Consider the following 24,526-nt stretch of genomic DNA (forward strand, 5'->3'; position numbering starts at 1 on the left):
TAGACTAGGTTGACAGAGAAATGCTGCTCCATAATGACAGGGCAGTTAACATATGGCCTCTGTAGAGCTTTATCTGATGTGCCATGTTTTGATGTGTATTATGATATCCTTGGAATGAAGCCTTTACAGATATTAGGAACTTGGGAATCATATACTGCGTACATACCATATTAAGGTAAGGATCATCTGCTCAAGAATCTTTGTTCCTTATGCATCTCATCAAAGAGGTAGATCACCAGGCACATCAAACGTGCTTTTATAACCAGCCTACACATAGCCTTTACTGGCCACAATGGTAAAGGCACATATTTAGATTGACTGTGTGAGTCATAATTGCTGTAGTTAAAAATATGTCCAGATTTGCTTCAATCAGTTCATTCTTTAAGTATTCACCAATGGAAGGTGATTACTCCAGCTCTACAGTTTGACTGAATTTGGGAGAGAGAAGCTTCCCATCCACCACGATCCAGCACAAATAACTTGAAAGTAAATTTCACCAAATCAATGGATATGTATCACATATGTATCACAACCTGTTTCTAGGTGGTTAGAAAAACAAAGGGACGAACAGCTAGCTATTCAGTCCATGCAGACCAGAGCCAGTGTGGCAATTCTTAATCTCTTTTTGCTAGTCGAGATCTGGTATATTTCCAATGTTACCGTAACAATTGAAACAGCAGCTGTTGTTGGGTATATGAGTGCTCAAAATGAGAAGCATAACATCCCAATTACTAGTGGGAGGCAGAACATCTGTGCCAGAAAAGGAATGAAATTAATTCCAAAGCTTAGCAATGGGATATATTAATTGACATGAATTAACTGTAAGTGATGAGGTGCTTCCTGTGTAACTGGGTAAATAAAAAATCCTCATGGATTGCATACCAAGAGAGTACCTGTTGTTGAATTGTGTCTCAATGAACACTACTACCCTAGCTCAAGAGGAAATAATTATTGAAAAAGAGCTGTAAAAATGCAATATCTAAAAATCCTTGTATTGAGTCCTTTTTTTCTTTTTCTTCTTTGCTGTCTCACTTTCCTCATTGTGATAGTCATGGACTTAAATAGCACTGAAAGGACAATAGACAAAGTCATGGAAGATAAGGCTGTCCATGGCTGTCTTCGAGTCATAATGGTTGCATGCCACCCCTGGAAACAGACAAACTTTGGGCCAAACTTTCTTTAGCCCAAACATCACTTTCAACCTTGACCACCCCTGCCAGCAGCAGATGTGACTAAGACTGGTTGTGACAAAGTCATATACAGAATACAGTCGCCCTCTCCATCTAATCTGCACAGATTAACAGAGAATTGAGTTGTTCAACCTCCATGCTTAGCAAATGATCAATCTGATGACAGCAGAGGGGGGCAATTTACATCCCCACGAGACTGCTGGACAGGCAGAGAGTTTTAAAATTTTCCAGCCACCAAAGTGTCATGTCTACTTTTGTCACCATGGCCATAATTGACAGGATCTTGCAAGGTGAGGGGAATGGGATAAGACAGCAAACTTTTTCAGCAGGGGGCTGGTCCACTGTCCCTCAGATCTTGTGGGGGGCTGGACTGTATTTTGAAAAAAAAAAATTTTGAACAAATTCCTATGCCCCACAAATAACCCAGAGATGCATTTTAAATAAAATGACCTGGCCCCCAGTCCTTAGTTTGCCTACGCATGGGATAAGAGAAAGCCAGATAAGACACTCAAGCTGTGGGTTGGCCATCCTTGAACTAAAGTGTTTTTATCTGATTTGGCAGAACTTTCTTATATTCTTATGTCTTTTACAAAAACAACATATTTGAGACCAATTGCAACAGAGGCTGCAGTTATGTGCACAAATATCTCAGTGAACATACATTAAGATGCACTGTGCATGAGTGTGCTCTGTGCCTCATAAAGTATGAGACAGACCCATTTGATTTCATGGTCACTATGTATTCAGACAGCCAGGAACCAGGGCATCTTGAGGCTCCCATCAGCATATTCACATTATATATGCATAGCAAGGTATGTGTGTGTATGTTTCCCACATTCAGGTAATATAGCAGCTAAATATAATATGGAGCACTCCTTGGTTTGAAACCAACATATGGCTATTTGGGGAAGGGGGGTGCTAGAAATACAGTGGAACAGAGTGTTTTTATTCCCAAAATGTCATGATCAATCTCTTAATGTGGGAAAGAGTTCAGTGAACTGAGGCTATGAGTGAGTACAGATGGATGAATCTGTCATTTTTAGTTTCTCCCAGTTTCTCATTTTTCCAATCTGAAATTCAGTTTTGCCACTTTGAGTTCAGATTTTCCCTAATACACATTATTGTACGTGGATTTTACTTCATATGCATGTATTGGAAAGCAATTTTGCCCAACATGATGCATTTTTATATGTTAGTTTCACTAATACACATGTTTTGAGGCACACGGTTCTCTTATAAATGCTCTTTTATATATATTATATGGTTAGGGAACTGCATCACAAATTTCAGAGAAGTGTGAATTTCAAATGTTTGTTGCATTTCTGTTTACAGACTGTTTGGGGAAGTTCAAATTAGATAGTTTTGCATTCATATGCAAACCAAACTAAAACTTTGTTTCCATCCCTGAGGCGCTAATGAGTTATTGCTATTAATTTTTATACACAAAGGGAGCTAAACACTGTGGTTTAGAATGCTACTTTGTCCCTGTGGTGATTATGCAGTTTTCTAGGGAGAAAATAATGAAGCAGAGGGACTTATTGTTTACATAATCAGTTGCCCATTGTTGCAGAGGGGAAAGACAGTGTTTTCAAAACTCATTTCCTCTTCCGTTTTCTTTCCCATCACCATTTTCTTTCCTTCAAGTAAACGTAGATTGCCATCAAGATACAGCACTCAGGAATTCACTGTGATGTTCTAACTATATGCGTGTAGCTGTATTCCCTTGCTCAGTCATTCATGTTCCTCACTGTTGTCATTGGATATGACTGTGCTAATTCTTTCCTTTCAAGTACTAGTAGTTGTACATGTTTTCTTTCTGAAAGAGGCTTGAAGGTCTGCTGCCTTGCATGTATTTCCTAAGTGAGTCCTGTGTTTCTTGAAACTATTTTTAGATACCTTTTAAAACAATTTAATAAAAGTTCCTAGCTGTTTTCTTTTGCCAACTAAATGAGTAGTGGTAGGAATGGGGAATGCAGATTTAGAAAGAATGGCTATACTTTAAATAGAAATGCTACACAGTATATTGTGAGGAAGACTGTGAACAGGTGACCTCTGCACTCCAGGTGCTATCTGTCTAAGACCACATCTTAGGATTCTTTATCTTTAAACTGCACTTTAAATAGAGGATGCCTGCTAGTCACCCTACTCAGTTGCTTCCTGCAGTATGGAAGAGTAGAGGACAACTGTGAGATGGATTGTTGTGTAGGCTTAATTCTATAAAGGGGTTGCATGTACACGGGAAAAACATGCATCCACTTTCAAAGTCATCCACACAAGAATACCTACTTTTCTTTGCCATGGAGAAAAGCACTGGAAATGTTGGGCCTAAATCAGCCTATCATGGCCACTAGTTGCTCCACCACATACCTCTGTTCCCTACCAAACCCTTAGAGTTGGCTTGACAAGGAAGGAAAACCTCCAGAAACATGCTTATAGAATTTTAAGGTGAATTTGGTCTTTTTGCTTTGGCAAAACAACTTAATAATTTGGATGGAAACTAGAAAGAGTTCAGTGACTGTGAAATATCTTTAGAGGAGGGAAGGGCTGCAGGGAGAACAATTATAGAGATTCCAGTTTCCTGCACAGGCTGTTCTGACCACACTGTTTCAGTTTTTTCTCTTTTCTTTTTCCAGTATCTCTTCCATGTCTAGCAAAGTCACCCTGGCTATCCAGACTTTCCATCACCACCAGTTAGAAGTAGGCTAACTGTGGCAAGTGCAGAGGGAGCAATTCATTCCTTTACTTCTATTTTCTGAACTACATTGACGAATCTTAGTTAAGGGCATCAATTTATTGCAAGGATGAAAGCATATTTGGAACATATTTCATTGTAAAGTTGCGAGTATTCAGCCGCTAAAGGCATTGTTGTTGTTTTTGTGATTTCAGATGCACAGTACATCACCTGCAGGATGCAAAACTGCTCTGAAGCTATAAGAAGTAAACCTTTTCCAGGATACATTGACTCTGACTCCCTCATTGTCCAGGATGATTATGTGTTTGTTCAGGTTTGAACAGCTTTTCCACTGATTGATTGCAAATCATTTGTCCTCCTTCCTTGAATTTTAATCTGCCTTCCCTCACACTTGCAACAAAACAGATTGCATGAATGCTCCATTTCAGTGCATTGAAGCCAAGCATTGGTCCCATCGGGATGCTAATTGTTTCCTTCTGCCTCTACCTCAAGTACCTTATCAACACGGGGGTCATGAGGGGTTTTGCCTGGAGTGTGCACAATGTGTACCGCAATAATCTACCTTGCCAATCAGCCAACCTCATATTTTATTCCAAGAGCATCCTTCCATCTCACCAGGTTTTTAAGTTTGTATGCCAGATTCTGATATCACAATTGCAACAGAACAATCAAGTTTTTTTCTATTAGTTTGAGCTCGGAGTGTAAGGGGTAAGGGAGAGAGATGGAAGGGGAGTACTTGAGAGGAGTAATCAGGCATGATTGTCATGCATGGGCTATGATTATTGCGAAAAGGATGAAGATGAGATATATTCAGCTGAGCTGTGTTCCAGGTGAAAGCCAGAGAATATATCTGAACAGTTTCAGGTTTCATTATCCTCCTGCTGCTGTCCATTTCATAACAAAGAGAAAGGAAATAAAACGCAAGCAGAGTGGAGATGTGCTATAAATTATCTGGCTTCCAACTATTTCATGAGGTTCTGAGGTCTCTGATTTCTGACCTGGGATTATACTGGGAGTCTTGGCTGTATTGCCATACTGTCTTACTTGTCTCTCCCAGCTATAAGGGTAAGCAGAATTTGACCTAGAATTTGACTCCCCCATAGCACCTGCCCACCCAAAGAAGAACTTTTGCCAGCCCTCCTGTCTATTAAAAGATCACATATACATTGTCTTGCTTTTTTCTTGCACAACAAATTTACCAAGTGTCATCCATTGTTACCCATACTGTTAAAAGTGTAAATTCCATTGCCTGTTACATAATCAAACAAAAGTACACATTACATTGCATTGCATTGCATTGCATAGTTAAGTCTATTGTGTGATTTATAAAGTCCACACTGTTAAGCTTAGACTAAGCTGATATTCAGTGCTTTTTCTAGAAAAATAGGTGCCGGTACTCACAATGAAGTTGTTAAAGTAAGTGCCACACTTTTTAACAACAAAAAGAGGTGCCGGTATTGAATACCCTTTTGTACTCCTGGAAAAAACAACAACCCACTGCTGATTCTATTTAATATGGCAGTCATCACCCTTGTTGTTAATGTATGATGATGACCATTCATTTTTACTCATGTTACTCAGTGTAAGCTACTGAGTGTCACTTTTGTTTTGTCCTAAACAAATTTTGAGGGGACAGTCTGTTTCATTGGCTTAATTCAGGGGTCAGCAAATTTTTTCAGCAGGGCGCTGGTCCACTGTCCCTCAGACCATGTGGGGGGCTGGACTATATTTTGGAGGGGGGAAATGAATGAATTCCTGTGCCCCACAAATAACCCAGAAATACATTTTAAATAAAAGCACACATTCTACGCATGTAAAAACACGCTGATTCCTGGACCGTCCGTGGGCCGGATTTAGAAGGTGACTGGGCCAGATCCTGCCCCCAGGCCTTAGTTTACCTACCCATGGCTTAGTTGCAGCTAGCTTTCCTTTGTAGTTTAGAAGAAATTAAGTTTCATTCATTCATTCAGGTGTTGAAAACACAGATTGCTTTGAAACATGTAACAATAAGTGTTAAGCACTCTGCAAAATTCAGAGCACTTAGGTACACTTGAGACAGCTGACCAAAACTTTCAATCTGGTCTTGGGTTTGAAGGGGGCGGGGAGTTTTCCCAAAGTTGACACAAGCATAAAAGGTTGTGTCATTATACTCTCAAGTCCTGATTGTTAGAAACTAAGAACAACTACCCCTGACACGAGGATTACAAATGCTGCATGCTCAAATGAGGATTCAGAAGGCTGCTTCTAGGCACTTATATTTGCAGCTTTTCCTGTGCCCTTTTGTCTTTCTGTACAAGCAATCTGAATAGGTTAGGCCACTTAACGCTGTCAGTTTTCACTGCTGACAATCTGAATGATGCCTATTTTGTCTCCTGCTGTAACTGCAGTCCCATTTTTGAGCTGTCACTGCCGCAATTGCATTCCCCTTTCCAGCTTGCCTATTATTTTCTCCCTGCCTTTGGAAAAATGAAACAGTGATGATAATAACCTTGATAATAAAAGAAAACTATGTTATATGTTGCAGCTGACATCAGGAGGCCGGCCTCATTACTACGTGTCCTATCGGAGAAATGCATTTGCGCAGATGAGGCTTCCTAAGTATGCTTTGCCAAAGGTAAACTCTTATGCTCAGGATATTCATGCATGCACTTTCACTTCACGTTCAGAATTGGTTTAATTTGCACTCAGACCTGATTCCTACTGAAGAAAATATCCAAGCGGGGGGGGGGGGGGGAACAACCCCATCCATTAAGGTCAATATTACAGCTAGCCAAGGACATCCATTCAAAATGCAGATTGACTTTTGAGTTGGTGGAAATTACTAATTAGTGTTTCATTTTAATCATTACTGACATCTGTGGTTTTCTCTTAAAATGTTTTTCCTTTTTCTTTGTGCTAGTAGCTCCCACATTTTGCTTTATTAGTGTAACTTAATGGGGATTAAAGAACAAAGCGCCTTTGTGTGTTGGCTTCACATCTTCCCTAATTAAGAACAATGAAGCAGTGGAACCTAAAAGGATATCACTGCCTTCTGGAGCTAAAACTTGTAGAAAGCCCATGTAAAATATGTCAGTCAGGAGGAAGCAAATTTCACTTAGAACTTGATTTTAAACCACTACACAATCAAAACTCGAGGGACAGGGAAATTATTAAGGACTGCTGTCCTTCATACAAACCAATTTGTTCCAATATGTCACAAGCTGGAAATATGGCCTATGAAATTCCTTGCCAGCTTTTCAGTATGCAATGGTTCGTGGTCTCTTTGTTCAGGAAATGACACTGAGACATCACCCTGTGGAAATGTCAGCACCCTTGACTCTCACTTTTATTTATTTGTTGTTGTTTTTAAATTTTGATTTCTTACCTTTCCTTCACCATAAGGCTTGGGAACACGAGGTTTCAAATAACCATTCAGCCACAAACACACTGGGCTACCTTTGGCCAATTACTGTCTCTTGGCCTAATGTACTGCACAGGGTTGATGTGAGGACAGAGGAGAACCATAATATAACACCTTGAACTCCATGGAGGAAAGGCAAAATACACATGTAATAAGTAAATAATGGTGTTTTGCAATATAATGTAATGCAATTTGCTTTAATTGATTCCTTATTTTATTTTAGATTATTTTAACTAATACTGTATTTTTAAATTGTTGTAACTGCCCTCCCCAGGGAACCTCATGATGAGGGGTGGGTAAGAAATATAACAACAACAACAACAACAACAACAACAACAACAACAACAACAACAACAACAAACAACACACCAGGGGCCTCAAATTGGGGACTTTGGCAGCCTAGAGACTTTATTCCCAGCACCAGTTGCTGCATATTTTACTTACCCACCTCCTTACCACACCTGAAAACCACCAGTCCATCTTAAAACTATGTTATCTGTCTCTAGGTCCCATATCTGCCTGTTCCAGATTCTGCCTGTTGGCCTAATTGGTCCATACCATCTGTTTCTGACCCCAGTGGGCCCTGATATCTAACATATAAGCAAAAAAGCAGGTCAGTTATGCAGGCATTGCAAAATCTAAACGTTGATAAAGGGAGCTATTAGGGTTCCAAGGGGTTGCTCGAGAGCAAGCAGGCAAATGCCTCCCTGCTCGGCTGTGAAGCCTTGCTTTTGATGCCAAAATAAACTTTATCTGTCCAGAGCGCCACTCTCCCATGGCTGGCTCATTCACTGGCAGAATCCGTGAGTGGGCGGTCCTTAAACCTTCCCTAGCAAAGTAGTTTCTTGACGCCCAGTCTGCGCCTTCCCTCTCGGTGCGAAAGCTTACTGCGCAAGGAGGGCGTGGGTAACGGAGGACCTCTCTCCTTCCCGCTTTGCCCAGGCAAGGTGTCCTGGCACCGCCTTGCCTCCTCCAAGCCCTGAAGCTCCTCTCCACTGGCGGCAGGGTTACTCTCCTCCGCTGAGGAGGAGCTGCTTCCCACGATCTTTGGGGGCTCTCTGTAATCCATCCAGCTTTTCCCCTCTCCCCCCTGAGCCGATGGCAGTTCCTTGACAGGAGCGTATGGAAGGGGATGTTGCCAATGCAAGTATAAGAGGAGTATTTTGTTCTAAAGCAGTTGCATAGACTTGCACATAGTTTCACTAGCGATGGGGACCACGGATGATTGCTAATTACTGTCTTTACTTACTATTTTGCATGACTTTAAAAGATGTACAATTCTTTTTGTGGAGAAATTGCCTATTAAACACAATATGTAAAAATGCTGATGAATTACCATGAGGACTTTAAAATAATAATAATAATAATAATAATAATAATAATAATAATAATAATAATGTAAATTGGTGTGGAAATGTGGAGAACTGAACTTAAGAAAAGTGCTGGGGTTGGGGTGGGGACTGAGAGAAACCAAAATTGGCAGATTCACCCATCCCAGCTAGCTATACAGCCAGTTATATTTGTGGAGAACAGGCAGAAAAGTTGGAAGTAGCAATGAACACCTTTCCTGTATATGTTGTGAGTCTGTTCCTTCTTAAGGATTCCCCTTGGCTTTCTAGCTGGATTCATATTTTTAGGATAGATCCTGTTATTGGACAGAGCATATATATTAGCTTCTCCCATTACTTGTAGAAATTGCTCATATTAAATAGTTCCCAAGCAGCTTCCACTGATTTCGGATGTCAGTTGGCTTAACAAGCCCCAAGAGGCCTTCCTGTCCCCCAGCACAAGACACAGATGTTGTTGAATCCACCGACAGGGTGATATTTAAGGCAACAAGGTGCTTCATTACAATCTCACAATATCTTCAAAGGGTGAACATCTAAATCTGTATGCACAGAGCTACAGTGGTAAAGGCATGTTGAGGATGCTGTTATCAAAGCAGGTGGCTGCCTTTATTAAAAATGAACAAAGCGCAGCACAGTCAAAAGGAAATGAAACAAGCAAGGTCCTTTATGACTAGAGAGACTTTAATCTCTTTCAGCTCAATTACTCTGCCCAAATAAAATCAATGGCGTGTAAAGCTTTTCTTAGAGACCACAGTAGCTTGTGGAATTTTGGTACCCAGACAAAGTGGCTCGATCACTAGATTCCCCCACCTTGATGTTTCTGCTGCTTTGGGTGAAAATAAATGGTAAAATCATGTGCCTCTGATGCAGCGATAGTGAGAATGATTCATATTAAACATAGAAGAGACCTGCAAATTTCATAGAAGAGGAACAGTTTATCAGTTTGGCGCAACTGTAGATGGCTTTGCACTGTTGTTACTCTTTTTGTGCTAGTGATTTTGAATCAGTTGTGATCAGCATAATGACTGGTATATTTGGTTTCCAGCATATTGCTTTGTGAGTGTTTCTATCACCTCCACAAACACTGTGCCTATCGGACAAAGCACGTATCTAGAATTTCTCTAGGGACATAGATCAGACAAATTAATATACTATCAGACCACTGTTGTGGCAAATAATACAAATAGCCCAGGCATAATTCAACCAAACGTTAGAAGATAGAACAAAATTAATCCAGCAGGTCTGTATGTGGACCAACTTTAGTGGTCCATCATTACAGCAGTCAACTATGTTATTTGCAAAACATTCTCTACCTGCAGCATTTTGTTAAAGCTGCTTTATAATTATGCTTCTGTCGCCAAGTATGCATATTTATATTGAATTTTAGAGATACAAAATGAGTGGATGGAAAATAGATTGATGGAAGATATAAGGTATTTAGGTCAACTCCAAGCTCTAATTTTAATGTCTGGGATGAAACACTTCCCATAAACTTTGATGGACGTTAATCGGCGCAAAAGTGTTTGCCAGTGATTACAATGCCTTAGGCATGGAACGTTCCTTTGCCAGGGTCTGGGCTGGCCCAATTTTATGGATATGTGTTGTTGACTTTTTCATTAGAAAAAGTCTGGGGCTGAGAGGATAGCATCTGAATATTCTTACCATAATGAATAGGTGCCTCTCTTACGATCTGTGTTAACCAGCAGCAGTTTTCCTGATGGGACAGAGCTGCAGCATCCTGCCATTTACCAGGAGTGATGAGTCTGTGATGAGGACCTGCTGTGCAGACACACAGTGAAGCCCAATCCGGCACTCTCACCAGTGCCTTTGCACAGTCCAGACCTCACTGCCACCTCTTCCCTCCTCCATCCAATGAGCAGCAGCAACACTGCTCTCTGGAGGCTATTGTTGTGGCTCTGCCCCACCAGGCCAGCAACGTCTGATCTTCAGTGTGGCCAGTTTTACCCTGCTACTTTCTTGTGTCCTGAGTGCTAAGTCTCAGCTTAGTCCACTGCCCCAGACAGGAAACAGATTCTAGGAGTATTGGACAGATCCTTAAAAAGGTTGTGAGACTCATCCTTTAGATAAGATAAGCCTTTGCTCTCTGTTTCTCCTCTCTTTCTCCTTTCCTCTGCTTTTGTTTCTCTTCCCATTTCTTATAGTACTGTACTTCTTAGATTAGTCTTTTTGTTCTTTTTAACACAGCCATTGTGAAGTGCTTTGGGGTTCTTTAAGGCACTTAGTAGATTGTTGCTGTTGCTGTTCTTTATGGCTGGTTATAGGGCAATGAGCCTGCCTCTTTTTCCTGTGCTTATATAACATTCAGCACTCCAGCCTGGTGAAAGGAAGATAGATTAACCTATGGAATCTATTATTCTCTTCTTCTTCTATGTAGAGAGATATATATCTTATGCATGTTGATTAAGCACACTTATTAGTGCAGTGTGTGAAATGTTTGCACCCTCACAAGCTATTTCTTAGGAAAAGTGATGCCCAGCTTTTCTAATCTCAGAGAAGCCTTCCACATCTGTCCAGCTGCTGTGAAACTCCTGCATGTTTCAGAGGGCTGTGGAATGCAATCAGACAGTGGTCAACAGTGTGGTCAACATTCCCCCAAAGCTACAAATTTTAGGGGGGGGGGATAATTGTAGACAAGTAATTTGTCCATCATTACCTTTCATACTGTGAATTCATGAACACCTCAAAACTGCAGTTTAAAACAGAAAATGTAGCCGTTCATCTACAACTGATAAGAAAAATTGGATTTCATTAATAGGTTTTTTTTTAAAGGATAGAAGTGATGCATGATTCTGTGCATTGTTTACAGAGCCACCAACCAGATATAATTGCTCTACCTAGGTAGCAATGTGATGAATTGAGACTGAGTACATTCTAAATGAATCTACCACAATATACAATTTCACTCCTAATACCTGCCTTTCTCTACTGTCATTCAAGCATGTTTATCCTTGTTGGGTAGTTCTGCATTTTGACTCTCCAGCCTATGCCCCCTCTCATCTTTCTGAACTTTGCTATCCCTCCAGATCATTTTTATGGTCCCAGGTTCTGTGATGGTGGAAAGACTCTGTGCTCCTCATTCATTTTTAATCATTGAGCTAGCAGGTCAACAGGACCTAACACCCTATAGAGCGGGGAGGGAAACCCAGCAATGCACACTATAAATTAGCTAACAGCATCTTCAATCAAGATAACAAATCAGATATTGCATTTATGCCATTAAATCTGCCAAAAGGCCAAGATCCCCTGGTCAGCTGAGAAAAGGGCACTTGCAGCATCTTGGCAATTCTGAAAGCATTGACCTTTAGCCTTTCACATTCATCCAAACAAAGTCATGTGCATAATGCCGTTTTTTCCCTGTAAAGACATAAGGTATAAAGGCCAGACAGATGGGCTGCATCTTAATGCTGACTATCCTGCAGTGATACAGACTGGGGAATTCTGAAGGCTGGTGTTTTGATGCTTTTGTAGGCAGATGTATGGGAAAGGTGTCACGGCCAGTGTCAGGGGGCATTCACTAATTGGAAGACAGCATTCCCTCCTGTTCTTTCCAAAGGCAAGAGATGTCTTTATTTTCCATGGAAAAGGATGGTGGTGGTACAACTTCCCTCTCCATCCCCCTGTATTTAGCTTCTCTTTGTCAGCAGGAAGATTGTTTCATGGTATGATTTACCCAGTAGAAATAACAGGCGAATTACTGTGTCTGACACAAAGAAGAAGGGACGCATTATGTGGTGCATCTGAGTGGTATTTGTTGCACACGACAAGTTTGCTGACAATTCCTCAGTCTGGCAATATATAGACTGAATAAAGAAGGGAGGGAGGAATGGCAGGGTGGGGAACCACAATGTTTACTCAAAGCAACCAAGAATACAAAATATCTCCTGTCTGAATACAGAGTGGAAGAAGCCACCTGGTTATCTGCAAGTTATGAATACTGAACTGGCATGCCTACGAGGCTCTCTCCTCATGCATTTGTCATTCCAGTCTCCAAACCCTGTGTTAGCAGATGACTATTTTAAAAATGTCAGGTTGGCTATTCCTAAACCAGGCAATGGCATCTGATCAATCCAAGCTGGAATTTGAATGGCAGGCTGCCAATCAAATCTGAATAATGGAGGCAAAAGTCTAGAAGGAGATTTCTAACAAGAGGCACCTGCTTAATAGCTGTGCCCCCTGGCCACAAAGCTCTGCACCGTTAATCCTATAGTTGGGAGGGCTGACTGGGTTTAACCAATTGCAGTATCCAATAGAAGTTTGGATGCCAGTAAATGTAGATAAAGAGCTTTGTGGCAACTAGTTCAATGATGCAAGTCTTATTTTCTCTTTTTCCTTTAATTGTTCCATGGAAAGATTTTCATTTCTGGATTTTTAGTCATTGTTTATTTGTTAACATTTGAGCTGCTAGAAAAATAGGTTAAGGTCATCTGTGTTAAAAATGCAGATACGTATTAATTAGACACTGAGGACAGACGTATATGTCTTGGAACAGCAAAATGCTAACGTAGCATTAGTTTGGGGGGCTTTCCTGCAAAAATCTTTATGAGGTACAAATGTACAAGAAATTAAAGACATTGCTTTGCAAGTATCCGCATAACCAATAGGGGACTGAAGCAGCACAACAGTTAATTTGATCTGCACATTTTATTTTAACAGCAAAAACATTTTTTTTTAAAAAAAAGGAGCTTAGAAAGTCAGACATTTAAAGAATTCTCAAGTACATTTAATATGCTGTTTGACACTGCTGGATTTACAGATTTCACAATTACTTGGTCATGTGCAACCCAGTCCTGTACATGCTTACTCATAAGGAAGCACCAGTGTGTCCAGTCTGCAAGTGGATGCTAGAATGCAACCTCATTGTTGAAATCATCATCATCCCTACTGTTTTAATTCACCTGGAATGACGCACAGATCCCCTTTCCCTACATATCTAGGTTTGAGTATGGTATTGCAGGGATAAGCACATGATTACTTGACTGCCTATGTAGCATTGCTCAAACTGTGGCCCAGGAACCTCCAGCCAGGCCTCAGTGTTGCAGCCTGTCCCCTAGTAGTACAGTAGCCTTTAGGTTTAACTGAATCTAGAGGCAGCAGCTCCCCACACATGCACACTACATAGGCATGACTAGGAGCAGCAGTTAGTTAGCAAGTGAAGCTATAGCATGCAAAGTTGGGTGAGAGGAAAGGAAAGGAAAGAGCGGATATGAGCAATGTGGCTGGCTGAGTGTGAGGAAAGAGAGAGAATGGCAAGGAGGGAAACAAAAGGGTTGCATAGACCAAGGGAGAGGAAAATCAGAAGCCTTTGGGACTGCTGTAGAGTCTTCTGGCTCCTCCATGCCACATTTGTGTATACCTACACCCTGCTCATCCTTTATTCCTGCTCAGTCTCCTGCTGAGGCATGAAGCTTCTCTTCCCTCCACTGAGGCAGAACAACTGGTGGGGACATTGCAGGAAATACAATGGGGGTGTATATGGGAGATACAAAGTCAATATTTTTAAAGTTCTATTAATAATCTCAGAACAGAGAAGAAGGTTGTAAAAGAGGGAAGCCATTTTAGGAAGAAATGAATGTAAAAGGCACCAAGAGGAGGGATGGAGGAAATTGGTTGTTTAGAGGTAGGGCTAGGTTTGAAATTACATATGAAAGTAAAATGAGAAGTGGGGGGGGGGAGGGAAATAATATTAGTAATAATATTGTGAGAGGCATGCAGGCATAGGGTGTCTAATTTTTGACGACTTCTACCCTCTAGATCCTCTGAATCAGCAAATTCTGCCTAAATTGGGGAGGGTGAGTTAGACTATCTCCAGAAACAATGCATCCTATTAACTTGAGGAAAGCTGAAGTATATAACTTGTCTCCACTGGGAAATCACTGTGGAAAAGATTTTAGCAATTTCCCAAAGACCAATTAGGTCCCATCAAGAGAAAATAATGTTAGTAACCTACTGCTGGTTATGGCAGTTGCCACCTCCATGTTGTTGCTGACTCTGCTCTTGCACCACCATTTTGTGAGTGAACCAGCTCGCAAAAGGACCCTGGACATAGAAAGTTTGAGAATCCCTAGCCTATGGCATTTCCTTTACCATAATGAACAGTGGTTCCTAATTGAAGAATTTTCTCACACTGTTGAAGGACAGAAAGGAATTAATATTCTACATTTCTTTTAATACACTCATCCTCCATTGCTACTGTACAATACCATCACCAGTGTAAATGTTCACTTAATGTGTCCTCAATTCATTATTACTGTGCATATATCTGAAGAAGAGAGAAAGTGTAAAATATGCATGTGCACATGCAAGTAGATTGACTTTGGTTTCTGATTAGACTTCATAATGAATCTCTGCCTTCCTCCACAAGGCTTACTCTGCCTTGCCCTTGGAGCAGAGACAAGTGAGATGCCCGACAATGTTGCTTCTCTCTGTGCTTTCTCCCCCAGGACATGCACGTCATCAGCACTGATGAGAATCAGGTGTTTGCTGCAGTCCAGGAATGGAACCAGAACGATACGTATAATCTCTACATCTCTGATACCCGAGGGGTCTACTTCACCCTGGCTTTGGAAAATGTCAAGAGCAGTCGAGACCTGGAGGGCAATGTGATGATAGACCTCTATGAGGTATGTGACGATAGGGCACATTGTCACCTCTAGTTTATGCACACACAAAAATCCCCCACTAAGGCTGGGATGCCCAGTGTAGCTGGACCTTTCTGTGGGTGCAGAATGTGTTCTCTTTCTGACAAGAGTTGGGTAAATCATATCGCACAAGGGCCACATTCATCTCCACTCGTAACTACGTTTCCCAGTGAAGAGGTGCTAAAGAGAAGCAGTATCCTGAGTTTCACCAAGACTTGAGGGTGCACGGTCACAGCTAGGTTCAGGGATCTCTCTGGCATAGATTCTAAAAAGGAAAGGAGACAAGTTACTGTCTGGGCTGAAGAAGAATTCTGACTCCTGCAGGCATCTTTGGAGTTGGAGCAGCCTTGGAAAAGAGCAGCATGGAACACCCTTGTGGAGGATTGCAGAAAGCTTAACAAAGTGGAGCTGTCCCTTGAGCAGAATACTGAACAAAATGCGGACTGAGAAGTACACAGCTATAGAAATTAGACAGGCATTAGCTCCAATACAAAGGGTGATTTCGTTAAGGACAGGGCTGGATAGAACAAGATCAATAAATGACATTGGGTGGTATCTAGAAAAATAGTTTAGCTGGATATTGCCCAAAGAGCGATCTGCCAGTAGATTTCACAATGTAATTTTCCCACTAGAAAGAAGACAGGAAGTTACAAGGGGTCTCTGGACAATCAGAACTTGCAGTCAGGTGACGGACACGCCCCTTATGAGGAAATGTGAAAATATTTACCAAGAAACATCAATATGGACCAATTACCCATGGGAAGATGCTTGCAAGAGGCTGCATCCATTACTGACCTGAGTTAATGAAAGCTAAATAAGGGTGCCTGCTTGCATTATATAGGATAGAAATTATGGGGACTGTTTAGGCTTGCACTTTCATAATCATAATTGTGCATATTGGGTATTGCAAGAAAAATCCCCTGCATAGCAGTGACTATGGAGAGAATATTTGGTGGGAATGATAGGAACTTCCCCTGAGAGAAGTATACTTAACTTGAACTGCTGTGTCTCCGTCTGATTACCTGCAGTAGTGCTAAACGCATTGCTTTGAGCAAATCCAAAATAACCTCATAGTCCCAGGGCATGTACAAAATTCCAGTCGAACTGAGCCTCTCACTTTTGAGGACCACTCTCCTTTCTAGACAATAGCCTTGGACTTCTGCATTCTTCCATATCAACTATCCTTTATGTGGGCAGCCAGTCTGTATAACAGAGTAAGTTCCACCTCATAGTCAGGAATGTTCAGTTACTGAGAACTTGCACTCAGGCACTGCATCAAGACTCCAAAGTCAAAGGGTACACTATCTCCAACTGTTACCATTTTGAAACACGTTTGATTTAGGAGTGAGACTGGGGGCAAACGTTTTGCCAAGCTTTGAGTAAAACCACCAGGCGCTGGACAAAATTGTGCAAGGTTTCCATCTGACTACCCCTGCTCTATAGAAAAATGTGGTACAGACCGAAAAGCAGAATCCCTGTGCTGTCTACCTCAATGTGAAATTCCCTAGGTGGATTGACTTTGACTTTTGCACGTGACTTAGAACATCTTTTACAGGTAAGCACCTTGACACAACCATCCAGGAAGCCTGAATGGGCAATGTTTAAAAGCAGACAAAACTGGGAAGGAATAGTCATGTCATTTCCTGATCACACTGAGGATGATTTCTTTCTTTCTCCCCCCCCCAACCCCCCCCCCCATTAATTCCCCCACCCCAAGCTTTGGCAGGCTGTTGAAAAGGCTGTTGCTTCCCATTACCATCAGGTTGAGGAGTGGTTTCACTGCATTATGTAAAAGTGTCCTACATCCCAAGAGGGGGAAGGAGGAGGGATCGAATGAAAAGCTTCTGTATTATTAGGCTGACAGTTCATAGCAGTCTGGATTGAAATTGATATGATCAGACTGGTCATGTCGTATCTGCTGATTGCCTAGATAGAAAGAATATTGGCTGACACCAAGGCTGGCACAAAGCGTTCCCTTCAATCTGATTGCTCTGACTGGGGGTGAGCTGAAAGCCATCCAGTGCAAGTCTCCCAACAGGATTGCAATGAATGATGAGTGCTTAGAGGTAAATGAAGATAAAGAAGAGATAGCAGGGAGGGGAGGGGGGGATCCATGGATGGATTAGAAAGATGTAGAAAATAGAGGGGGGAAATCAGAGGCTGCATGGCTGGGGAAAGGTGGTGACAGTTCTAAAAATGCTCATGGGTATTCGTCAAAAAGCATATTGTCCTCAGCCAGCCTTCCCCAACCTCTAATTATGATACATTTACTGTGGAAATGGATTTTTTTTATTGTTATTTTTTTAAAGACAATTCCTGACCACAGGTTTACAGTCTGAAAGACACAATACAAATGCAATGGAAAACAGAAAGCATCAAAGTCAGCCTTAAATACATTTAGGACCTTTCTACCATTTATGGTGGTGCAGTTTCCTGGGTTTGGATTTTTTGGAGTGCTGCCACACAATGTTGCCATTATTCAGAGCCAGTGTGGTGTAGTGGTTAAGACTCGTAATCTGGTGAACCGGGTTTGCGTCTCGACTCTTCCACATGCAGCTGCTGGGTGACCTTGGGCTAGTCATTCTTCTTTGAAGTCTCTCAGCCTCTTAGCCGATTTGAGACTCCTTCGGGTAGTGATAAAGTGGGATATCAAATCCAAACTCCTCCTCCTCCTCCTCCTCCTCCTCTTCTTCTTCTCCTCCTCCTTCTTCTCCTCCTCCTCCTCCTCCTCCTCCTCCTCCTTCTTCTTCTTCTTCTTCTTCTTCTTCTTCTTCTTCTTCTTCTTCTTCTTCTTCTTCTTCTTCTTCTTCAGCTGGTATACCAGAATAACATGCTCCAAACCCCACAAAGTAATGAAACTTCTGTGAAAGATCCAGAACAGAAGTTTGTGCAGGAACCATCCTGGTTTCTATGCGAAGGGGTTGGTGGGTGTGGTTTGGGAGATGGCTGTTTTGTGCCACTTCCCTCTGACCTGTGTGAGCTGTCAGGCATGTGAGCTGAATTCAATGAAGAGATAATAACAGACAGAGCACTGCCTGTGATGGCAATTCCTAGCTGCCAACAAAACCTCATCATGACTACCATAGTTTGCCATAGTTCCTTTTCTAATCTCCTATACTCCTACAAGATTAGAATTCAGGAATAAAAAAGGTAAAGTTAAAGGACCCCTGACAGTTAAGTCCAGTTACGAATGACTCTGGGGTTGGGTGCTCATTTCGCTTTACTGGCCGACGGAGCCGGTGTTTGTCTGCAGAGTGTTTTTCCGGGTCATGTGGCCAGCATGACTAAGCCACTTCTGGCAAACCAGAGCAGCACACAGAAATGCCGTTTACCTTCCCGCCGGAGTGGTACCTATTTATCTACTTGCACTTTGATGTGCTTTCGAACTGCTAGGTTGGCAGGAGCAGGGACCGAGCAATGGGAGCTCACCCTGTCACGGGGATTTGAACCACCGACCTTCCGATCGGCAAGCCCTAGGCTCAGTGGTTTAGACCACAGCGCCACCCGCGTCCCCTAGAATTCTGGAATCCTTGGCATTAAATAAATAAAAACTACAAAAGGGCTAATCCAGGCACATGCTTATAACTTCAACAATTTACTGGCTTGTGGGACATGGAGGGTGTATACAGGGTGTGACTAAAGCCACAGAATTTTTCTGCTTTTGGGTTCAACCTATCATTAGTGTGCAAAGGAATGCTCTGCACTTACTCTCTAATAATAGCAACATGTGACCAAAGATGCAGACAATCAGCTGCAAATCCAGCTGCAAATCCATTAAAACATCAGGTCAAAAACAGCAACTGTACCACTCTAAATGGTGCACGTGGGAAGGCCTTTACTGTACCTTCTTCCAAGTGAACAAGATAAGATTGCATTGCATCTGTGCACTAACATTGCGGGAAAGCACTTTCCAAGGTGGCTTGTGCCTTCTCACTCCGAGAAAAGATTTATGACTAGCATCATAAAAGACGGAGTCACAGAAATTCAGAACATTTTTCTACCTGATATATAAAATGCTGTTTAGTCTTTCATGACTAGCGTCTCCCACAGAGAGACGCATGAGAGCAAAGCACAATTGTATCAAAATAACAGGAAAGAAAGTTACAAACAGAGTTTGGGCAGGGGTTGGAGCACAGTACTTTTTGCCTCCTTTGGAGTACTTTCCCTTTCAAACTCACACCCTGCAAGACATGCACGCATTAGAAATTTCCCCAAGATTTCAGCATACAGTTTGAAAACGAATCTTGACTTCACTGGGGCTTGTGGGAGACTCAGTAACTGCGTTTTAGCTTCCTTTCATCCTGGTGAAAGCAACTTGGAGGAAGGTTGAAGAAAGCAAGTCTGGTTAATGTAACCCCTCCTTATAAGTCATTCCGCAAAGACCAAGTTACAGCAAAGTTCAGAAGTACATAAGAACACAGGGAGCTCCCTTATACCAAGTCAGACCATTGGTCCATCTGGCTCAGTAATGTCTATACAGATTGGCAGTGGCGCTCCGGGATTTCAAGGGAGATGGTCTCACTTAGTTCTACCTGGAGATGCTGGGAACTGAACCCAGAACCTTCTGGATGCACAGGACATGCCCTGCCATTGAACTGTGCCCATCTCTTTTGGCATTTCCTGACACTCATGTGTTACAAGTTCCTTTGGGCTGCAATAAACGAGGCTCCACACCACCATAATGTGTATGTGATAGTTTCAACCGCATCTTGCATTCCTACTGCTTAAAAAAAAATGTCCCCAAACTCCTGCTACCATACCTGCCATTGTTCAGGACATGCACACAGATTGCATGTTCATAGGCATACTCTAAGTATAAATTATAACATCGGGGGCGTGTGTGTCCCACCTCCTGCCTCTACGCTGCCTGCCTCATGTGCTAAGAAAGGAACTGCCCCCATTCAGCTTCTATTTGTGTTTCTTCTTCAGATCGTCATTAAGAACCGAAGTTAAAATGCAAGTAACTTTTCCTGCTGCTACAATACTTTGCAGCTGGGTGCCAATTAAATAATAACAGCAGAGAAGAAAAAGGTCCCTTGGGTGACATTATGTATCAGTTCTTGTACTCCCCTGCCAAGGGAGCAGTTCGTGTTGCAGGAACCAGAAACACTCTGCTGAAAGACCAAAGTTTTAGCCCTCCCCTCTCATCCTCCTGCAAACCTAGCAATTGGCACAGTGACAGGTTGTCTGTCATGCTGCTGTAGATATTGTGCTATTGATTTCCAGCACATAGGGAAAGCCAGACCTGTTTGACAAAGCAAAGCTGTTTCTCATGTTGCTTCTTGCATCCCATTCAGTTTTATTTAGAGCTGAACAAATTGCCCTTTTCAAATTTGTAAACCATCTTTGTGTCTCTTCCGAAGGCCTTGAACTTGCTTTTCTTTCCATTTCATTAATTTGAAGTTTAGACCTAAGGGAGCTGCTTGACGACGTGACTGCTTCCGCAGGGAAAAAGAGAGAGAGAGAGCAGGAACAACATGTGTTTCTGGCCAATGGCTTCACCGAATTGTTGAATAATGGAGCTGCAAGGGAACTTGCAGGTCATCTAACTCAACCTCCTCCACAGTGCAGAATCTGCAATGCAGGAGGCAACTACAGCAAGCCCTTGGATGCTGTGGGTAGCCTTTTAAAGGAGGATCAGACTATGGAAGATAAGTCTATCAAAGGCTTGGTGGTGAATAGTTCTGAGGCAATATTCTTCCATTGCTAGGGAAGGAAAGGCTATCTGTGCCCTTTTCTGGGCTTCCTAGAAGCATCTGAATAGCTATCTCACAAAACAATATGGCGGTAGTCTGATCCAGCAAGGCAGGAACCTCCAGGAACCTCCATATTTGCTTTGGCTTCTTCTCCAGTAGCAACTGTAAGAGGGAGCTAATCACACACACACCAACCAACTACTGTGTCTTATATGGTACAACCAAAAATTTCCAGGGACTTAGCTAAATTAAGGAAATTCATAGGAGACAAATTGCCCAGCTCCTTCCTCCTACAGCCACATGTGTGCTCTAAACAAGCTAAGGGAGCCTCCTGAAGGATGTGAGATGAGGTACAAGGCTACTGGATGGGGAACTTTCATGAACTTCCTTAACATCACTTACCTTCGGACTCAAAGTATTAAAACTTTGGACTGTTTCCACCTTTGCTGGCAACCCCTTGTACCCCATCCGGAAAGGAAGTTGCCCTCCACAAGGCACAAGGGGGTGCAAGAGTCAGAAGGAAATGGGGAACTTTTATTACTTGGGATTCATTAAGTTAACTTACCATCATATCCAGACCATTATGTTTCCATCTTTGTTTCATGACTTTTCATTGCCAAAACCCTCCCTTACAGTGTCTGAACTCTGAATCCACAGTGGTGTCTTATGTTATTCCTTTTCTAGCCTGTGGTTTATAAGGCGGCCTTTGATGCATTTTCACCCAAGAGTCTGCTGTATACTCAGGCTATACACAATACCCCAAAGCTGGATTTGACAGGTAACAATGCATGCACAATCTGTGTCAAATTTATCTGTTTTTCAGCCATGCCAATTTTTCCTAGGTAGCAGGGATAAAGGGAATGTTCTTGGCTAACAAGAAGATTGACAACCAAGTGAAAACTTTCATCACCTACAATAAAGGAAGAGACTGGCACTTGCTACAGGCCCCAGACACAGATCTGAGAGGAAACTCGGTTCATTGCCACCTGGTAAGTGAAGGTTTGTGGGGACAATGGGGCAGGGGCTGGCTTTTTGTGACAACAGAATGACATGATCCATTAAAAATAAATGCATCTTCCTCCAGGGTTGCCTCTTCCCCAGTAGTACATACTATGTGAAAACTCCATTATGGAGGTTTCTAGCATCTCTGGAATGAGAATCAAACTGTTATTGTATTTAAGGGGGGAGCATGTGCATTACTGAACCTTTTCCCTGATGCATTCAGTTTTGGCAATATAGGATGGACTTTGTGCCAAGTCAGAACACGAGATGGCAAGAGGGAGTTCTTTGCAGGTGCAAATGGGAGACAAATTGGATATTTGTATGCTTAGATATCTTAGGGTGACCCTGGTGCGAATAATAGTACCAGATGATGATATGGAAATCTACACAATAACTTGTGGTAAAATGTGTGACTTCTTGTCTCATAATCTTATTCTCTCTAAAAAGGATATGTAGGACCTTTGCTTAAAATGGAAACAAATACAGTGGTACCTCGGGTTACAGACACTTCAGGCTACAGAGGCTTCAAGTTACAGACTCCGTTAACCCAGATATATGTAGTACCTCGGGTTAAGAACTTTGCTTCAGGATGAGAACAGGAATTGTGCTTTGGCAGTGCGGTAGCAGCGGAAGGCCCCATTAGCTAAAGTGGTACCTCAGGTTAAAAACAGTTTCAGGTTAAGAACGGACCACTGTTCTTAACGGTGAATGGCTGTTCATGAAAGGCTGTATATTTCCCTTTTCTCCAGTCACATGCACCTCACTAACTCATTTCAGCAGACCAACCTAATTAACACCTCTTGGACTGTCCCAGTGCCCTGCTGTCAATCCAATAGTGAAGATGCACTATCAGAGCAATTCTGTATGGTGATGAGTTCAAATATTTACCCCTAACCCCAAGAAGGACAAGGAAACCCACCTGGGCTCTTGCACTTTAAACAGCTCACAACAATCTGGGACCAGAGCAAGTGCCATAGCATTGCATATGTACTCTAGGCAGATATTTGAAGTTATTGCATAAAGGGCAGAATGCCTAGCTTACTCTTGATTATACATGTAAAGATTGGGATCAGGAAAATGAAGCTGAATTCTGTAGAGATGTGTCAGCCTTGCAAGACTTCTCTCCCCACATCTACTTTTCATTTCTCCTAAAGTTTCTTGGCTAGTCTGCGCTTCTTTGCTCCTCACCCGATCAGGATTTGTCTGCCATCTTGTGGTCCTCAAGGGTACTTAAGAAGGAGAGGGTAGAACTTTTCCTCCAACATATACATAAAGGGTCATCATATTGCGTGGAAGTCTGTCAAATGGCAGGTGTAAGAGATTCAGAGAAGACCGCGAAAATAAGGCAGAGAATTCCCATAGGCCTCAGAGGGGAGGAAGGGGAGCAAAACACGCCAGCAAAAGTTCAGCTTGTGCTGTGCCCATCAAAGCAAAGTAGGGGAGAGTTGCGTTAAACTTTTACCCTGTAAAATACAGCAGCAGTCTTAAACCGCCCAATATGAAAGTATTAAAAGGAGAGAGACTGAGGAGGCAGTTACCTCAACTGCGTTGCAGTGCTGAGTAAATTACTTCAAATTGCTCATGGTTTAAACATGCCAGGGAAGTGGTGGTGTGTATGAGTTTGGTTTTTAAAGATGTGTTTCCCAGCTTGCCCTTCAGAATAGATAACATTATCAAGGCACATAAGTCTTCATGCCTTTTGCAGATGCTCTTCAGCCCACCGAGTTTGCTGCTTTGTAACATCCCCAGTTGGATTGCTACAATGTGTGACCCTTACAAGGCTGTCAGTTACTGTTATGGTGTTTGGTATATTGTTCTTGTGTAGTGACAGGCTCATTCATTTGATTCCGCTCTGCTCTGCTTGCTTGCTTGCTTCACCCCCATCTCTTTTGTGTTGCCTTTTGTGACATCAACAAGAGATCACACCCTACCTCCCAGTGCTTGGTATCCTACTCACCTCTTGGCAGCACACGCCATATTGACTTCACCATACTGAAAGCCTCTCTGAAGAGGCATAAATGCTGAAGAACATGAAGAACACTTTTGCTCCCAGGAGTCTCACCTTGCATTGGGCAGGCAGGGGAATGAATCATCTGGTACAAAGCTTGTTGGCATTTAGTGGTAATCTGCTTCCCCGTGGCTTTTGCGGTTATTTATTAACTGAGTAAATAACAGGTTGGGAAGTAACCTTGGTAGGCCTTTTGCATGTGTAGCCACTGAGATTGTTTTGATCTTTGAGGGATTATGCTAGCCTCTGGAGAACATTACAACCCCGGGCATTAGGAATGAAGAGGATATGCCCTTGTTTTTATTATTTGTATTCACTGTTCTTCTCTTCCTGCCACCTGCTGCCAGCAACCGCATTGGAGAGATGCTACAGATATTTTTTTTAGTTATGATAGAGCTTTGCTGTGTGTTGGGAGAAAGATAGCTGTTCCCTCTCTGTAAAATAATAATAATAATAATAATAATAATAATAGCTTCACTGGAAGCAGGAAGGTATCCCTCTGTTTGCTCTCTGGATCTAATGTCATAAGT

The 24,526-nt window shown here is 42.2% G+C and overlaps 1 protein-coding gene across 8 annotated transcripts in view; it reads left to right on the forward strand.

Moving 5' to 3' along the window:
• Positions 1 to 24,526, forward strand: part of SORCS1 (sortilin related VPS10 domain containing receptor 1) — a 413,218-nt gene that overhangs the window by 265,165 nt on the left and 123,527 nt on the right. For all 8 annotated transcript variants that reach the window (XM_083504744.1, XM_083504743.1, XM_083504746.1 and 5 more), the window contains exons 7-10: positions 4,077 to 4,195; positions 6,407 to 6,496; positions 15,093 to 15,272; positions 21,829 to 21,975. In XM_083504744.1, the coding sequence (XP_083360870.1) occupies positions 4,077 to 4,195; positions 6,407 to 6,496; positions 15,093 to 15,272; positions 21,829 to 21,975 (536 nt within the window). The remainder of the gene's footprint in view (positions 1 to 4,076; positions 4,196 to 6,406; positions 6,497 to 15,092; positions 15,273 to 21,828; positions 21,976 to 24,526) is intronic.

Source organism: Podarcis liolepis, assembly GCF_965112155.1.
Source record: "Podarcis liolepis genome assembly, chromosome: 5".
In the NCBI taxonomy this organism is placed as follows: domain Eukaryota; kingdom Metazoa; phylum Chordata; class Lepidosauria; order Squamata; family Lacertidae; genus Podarcis; species Podarcis liolepis.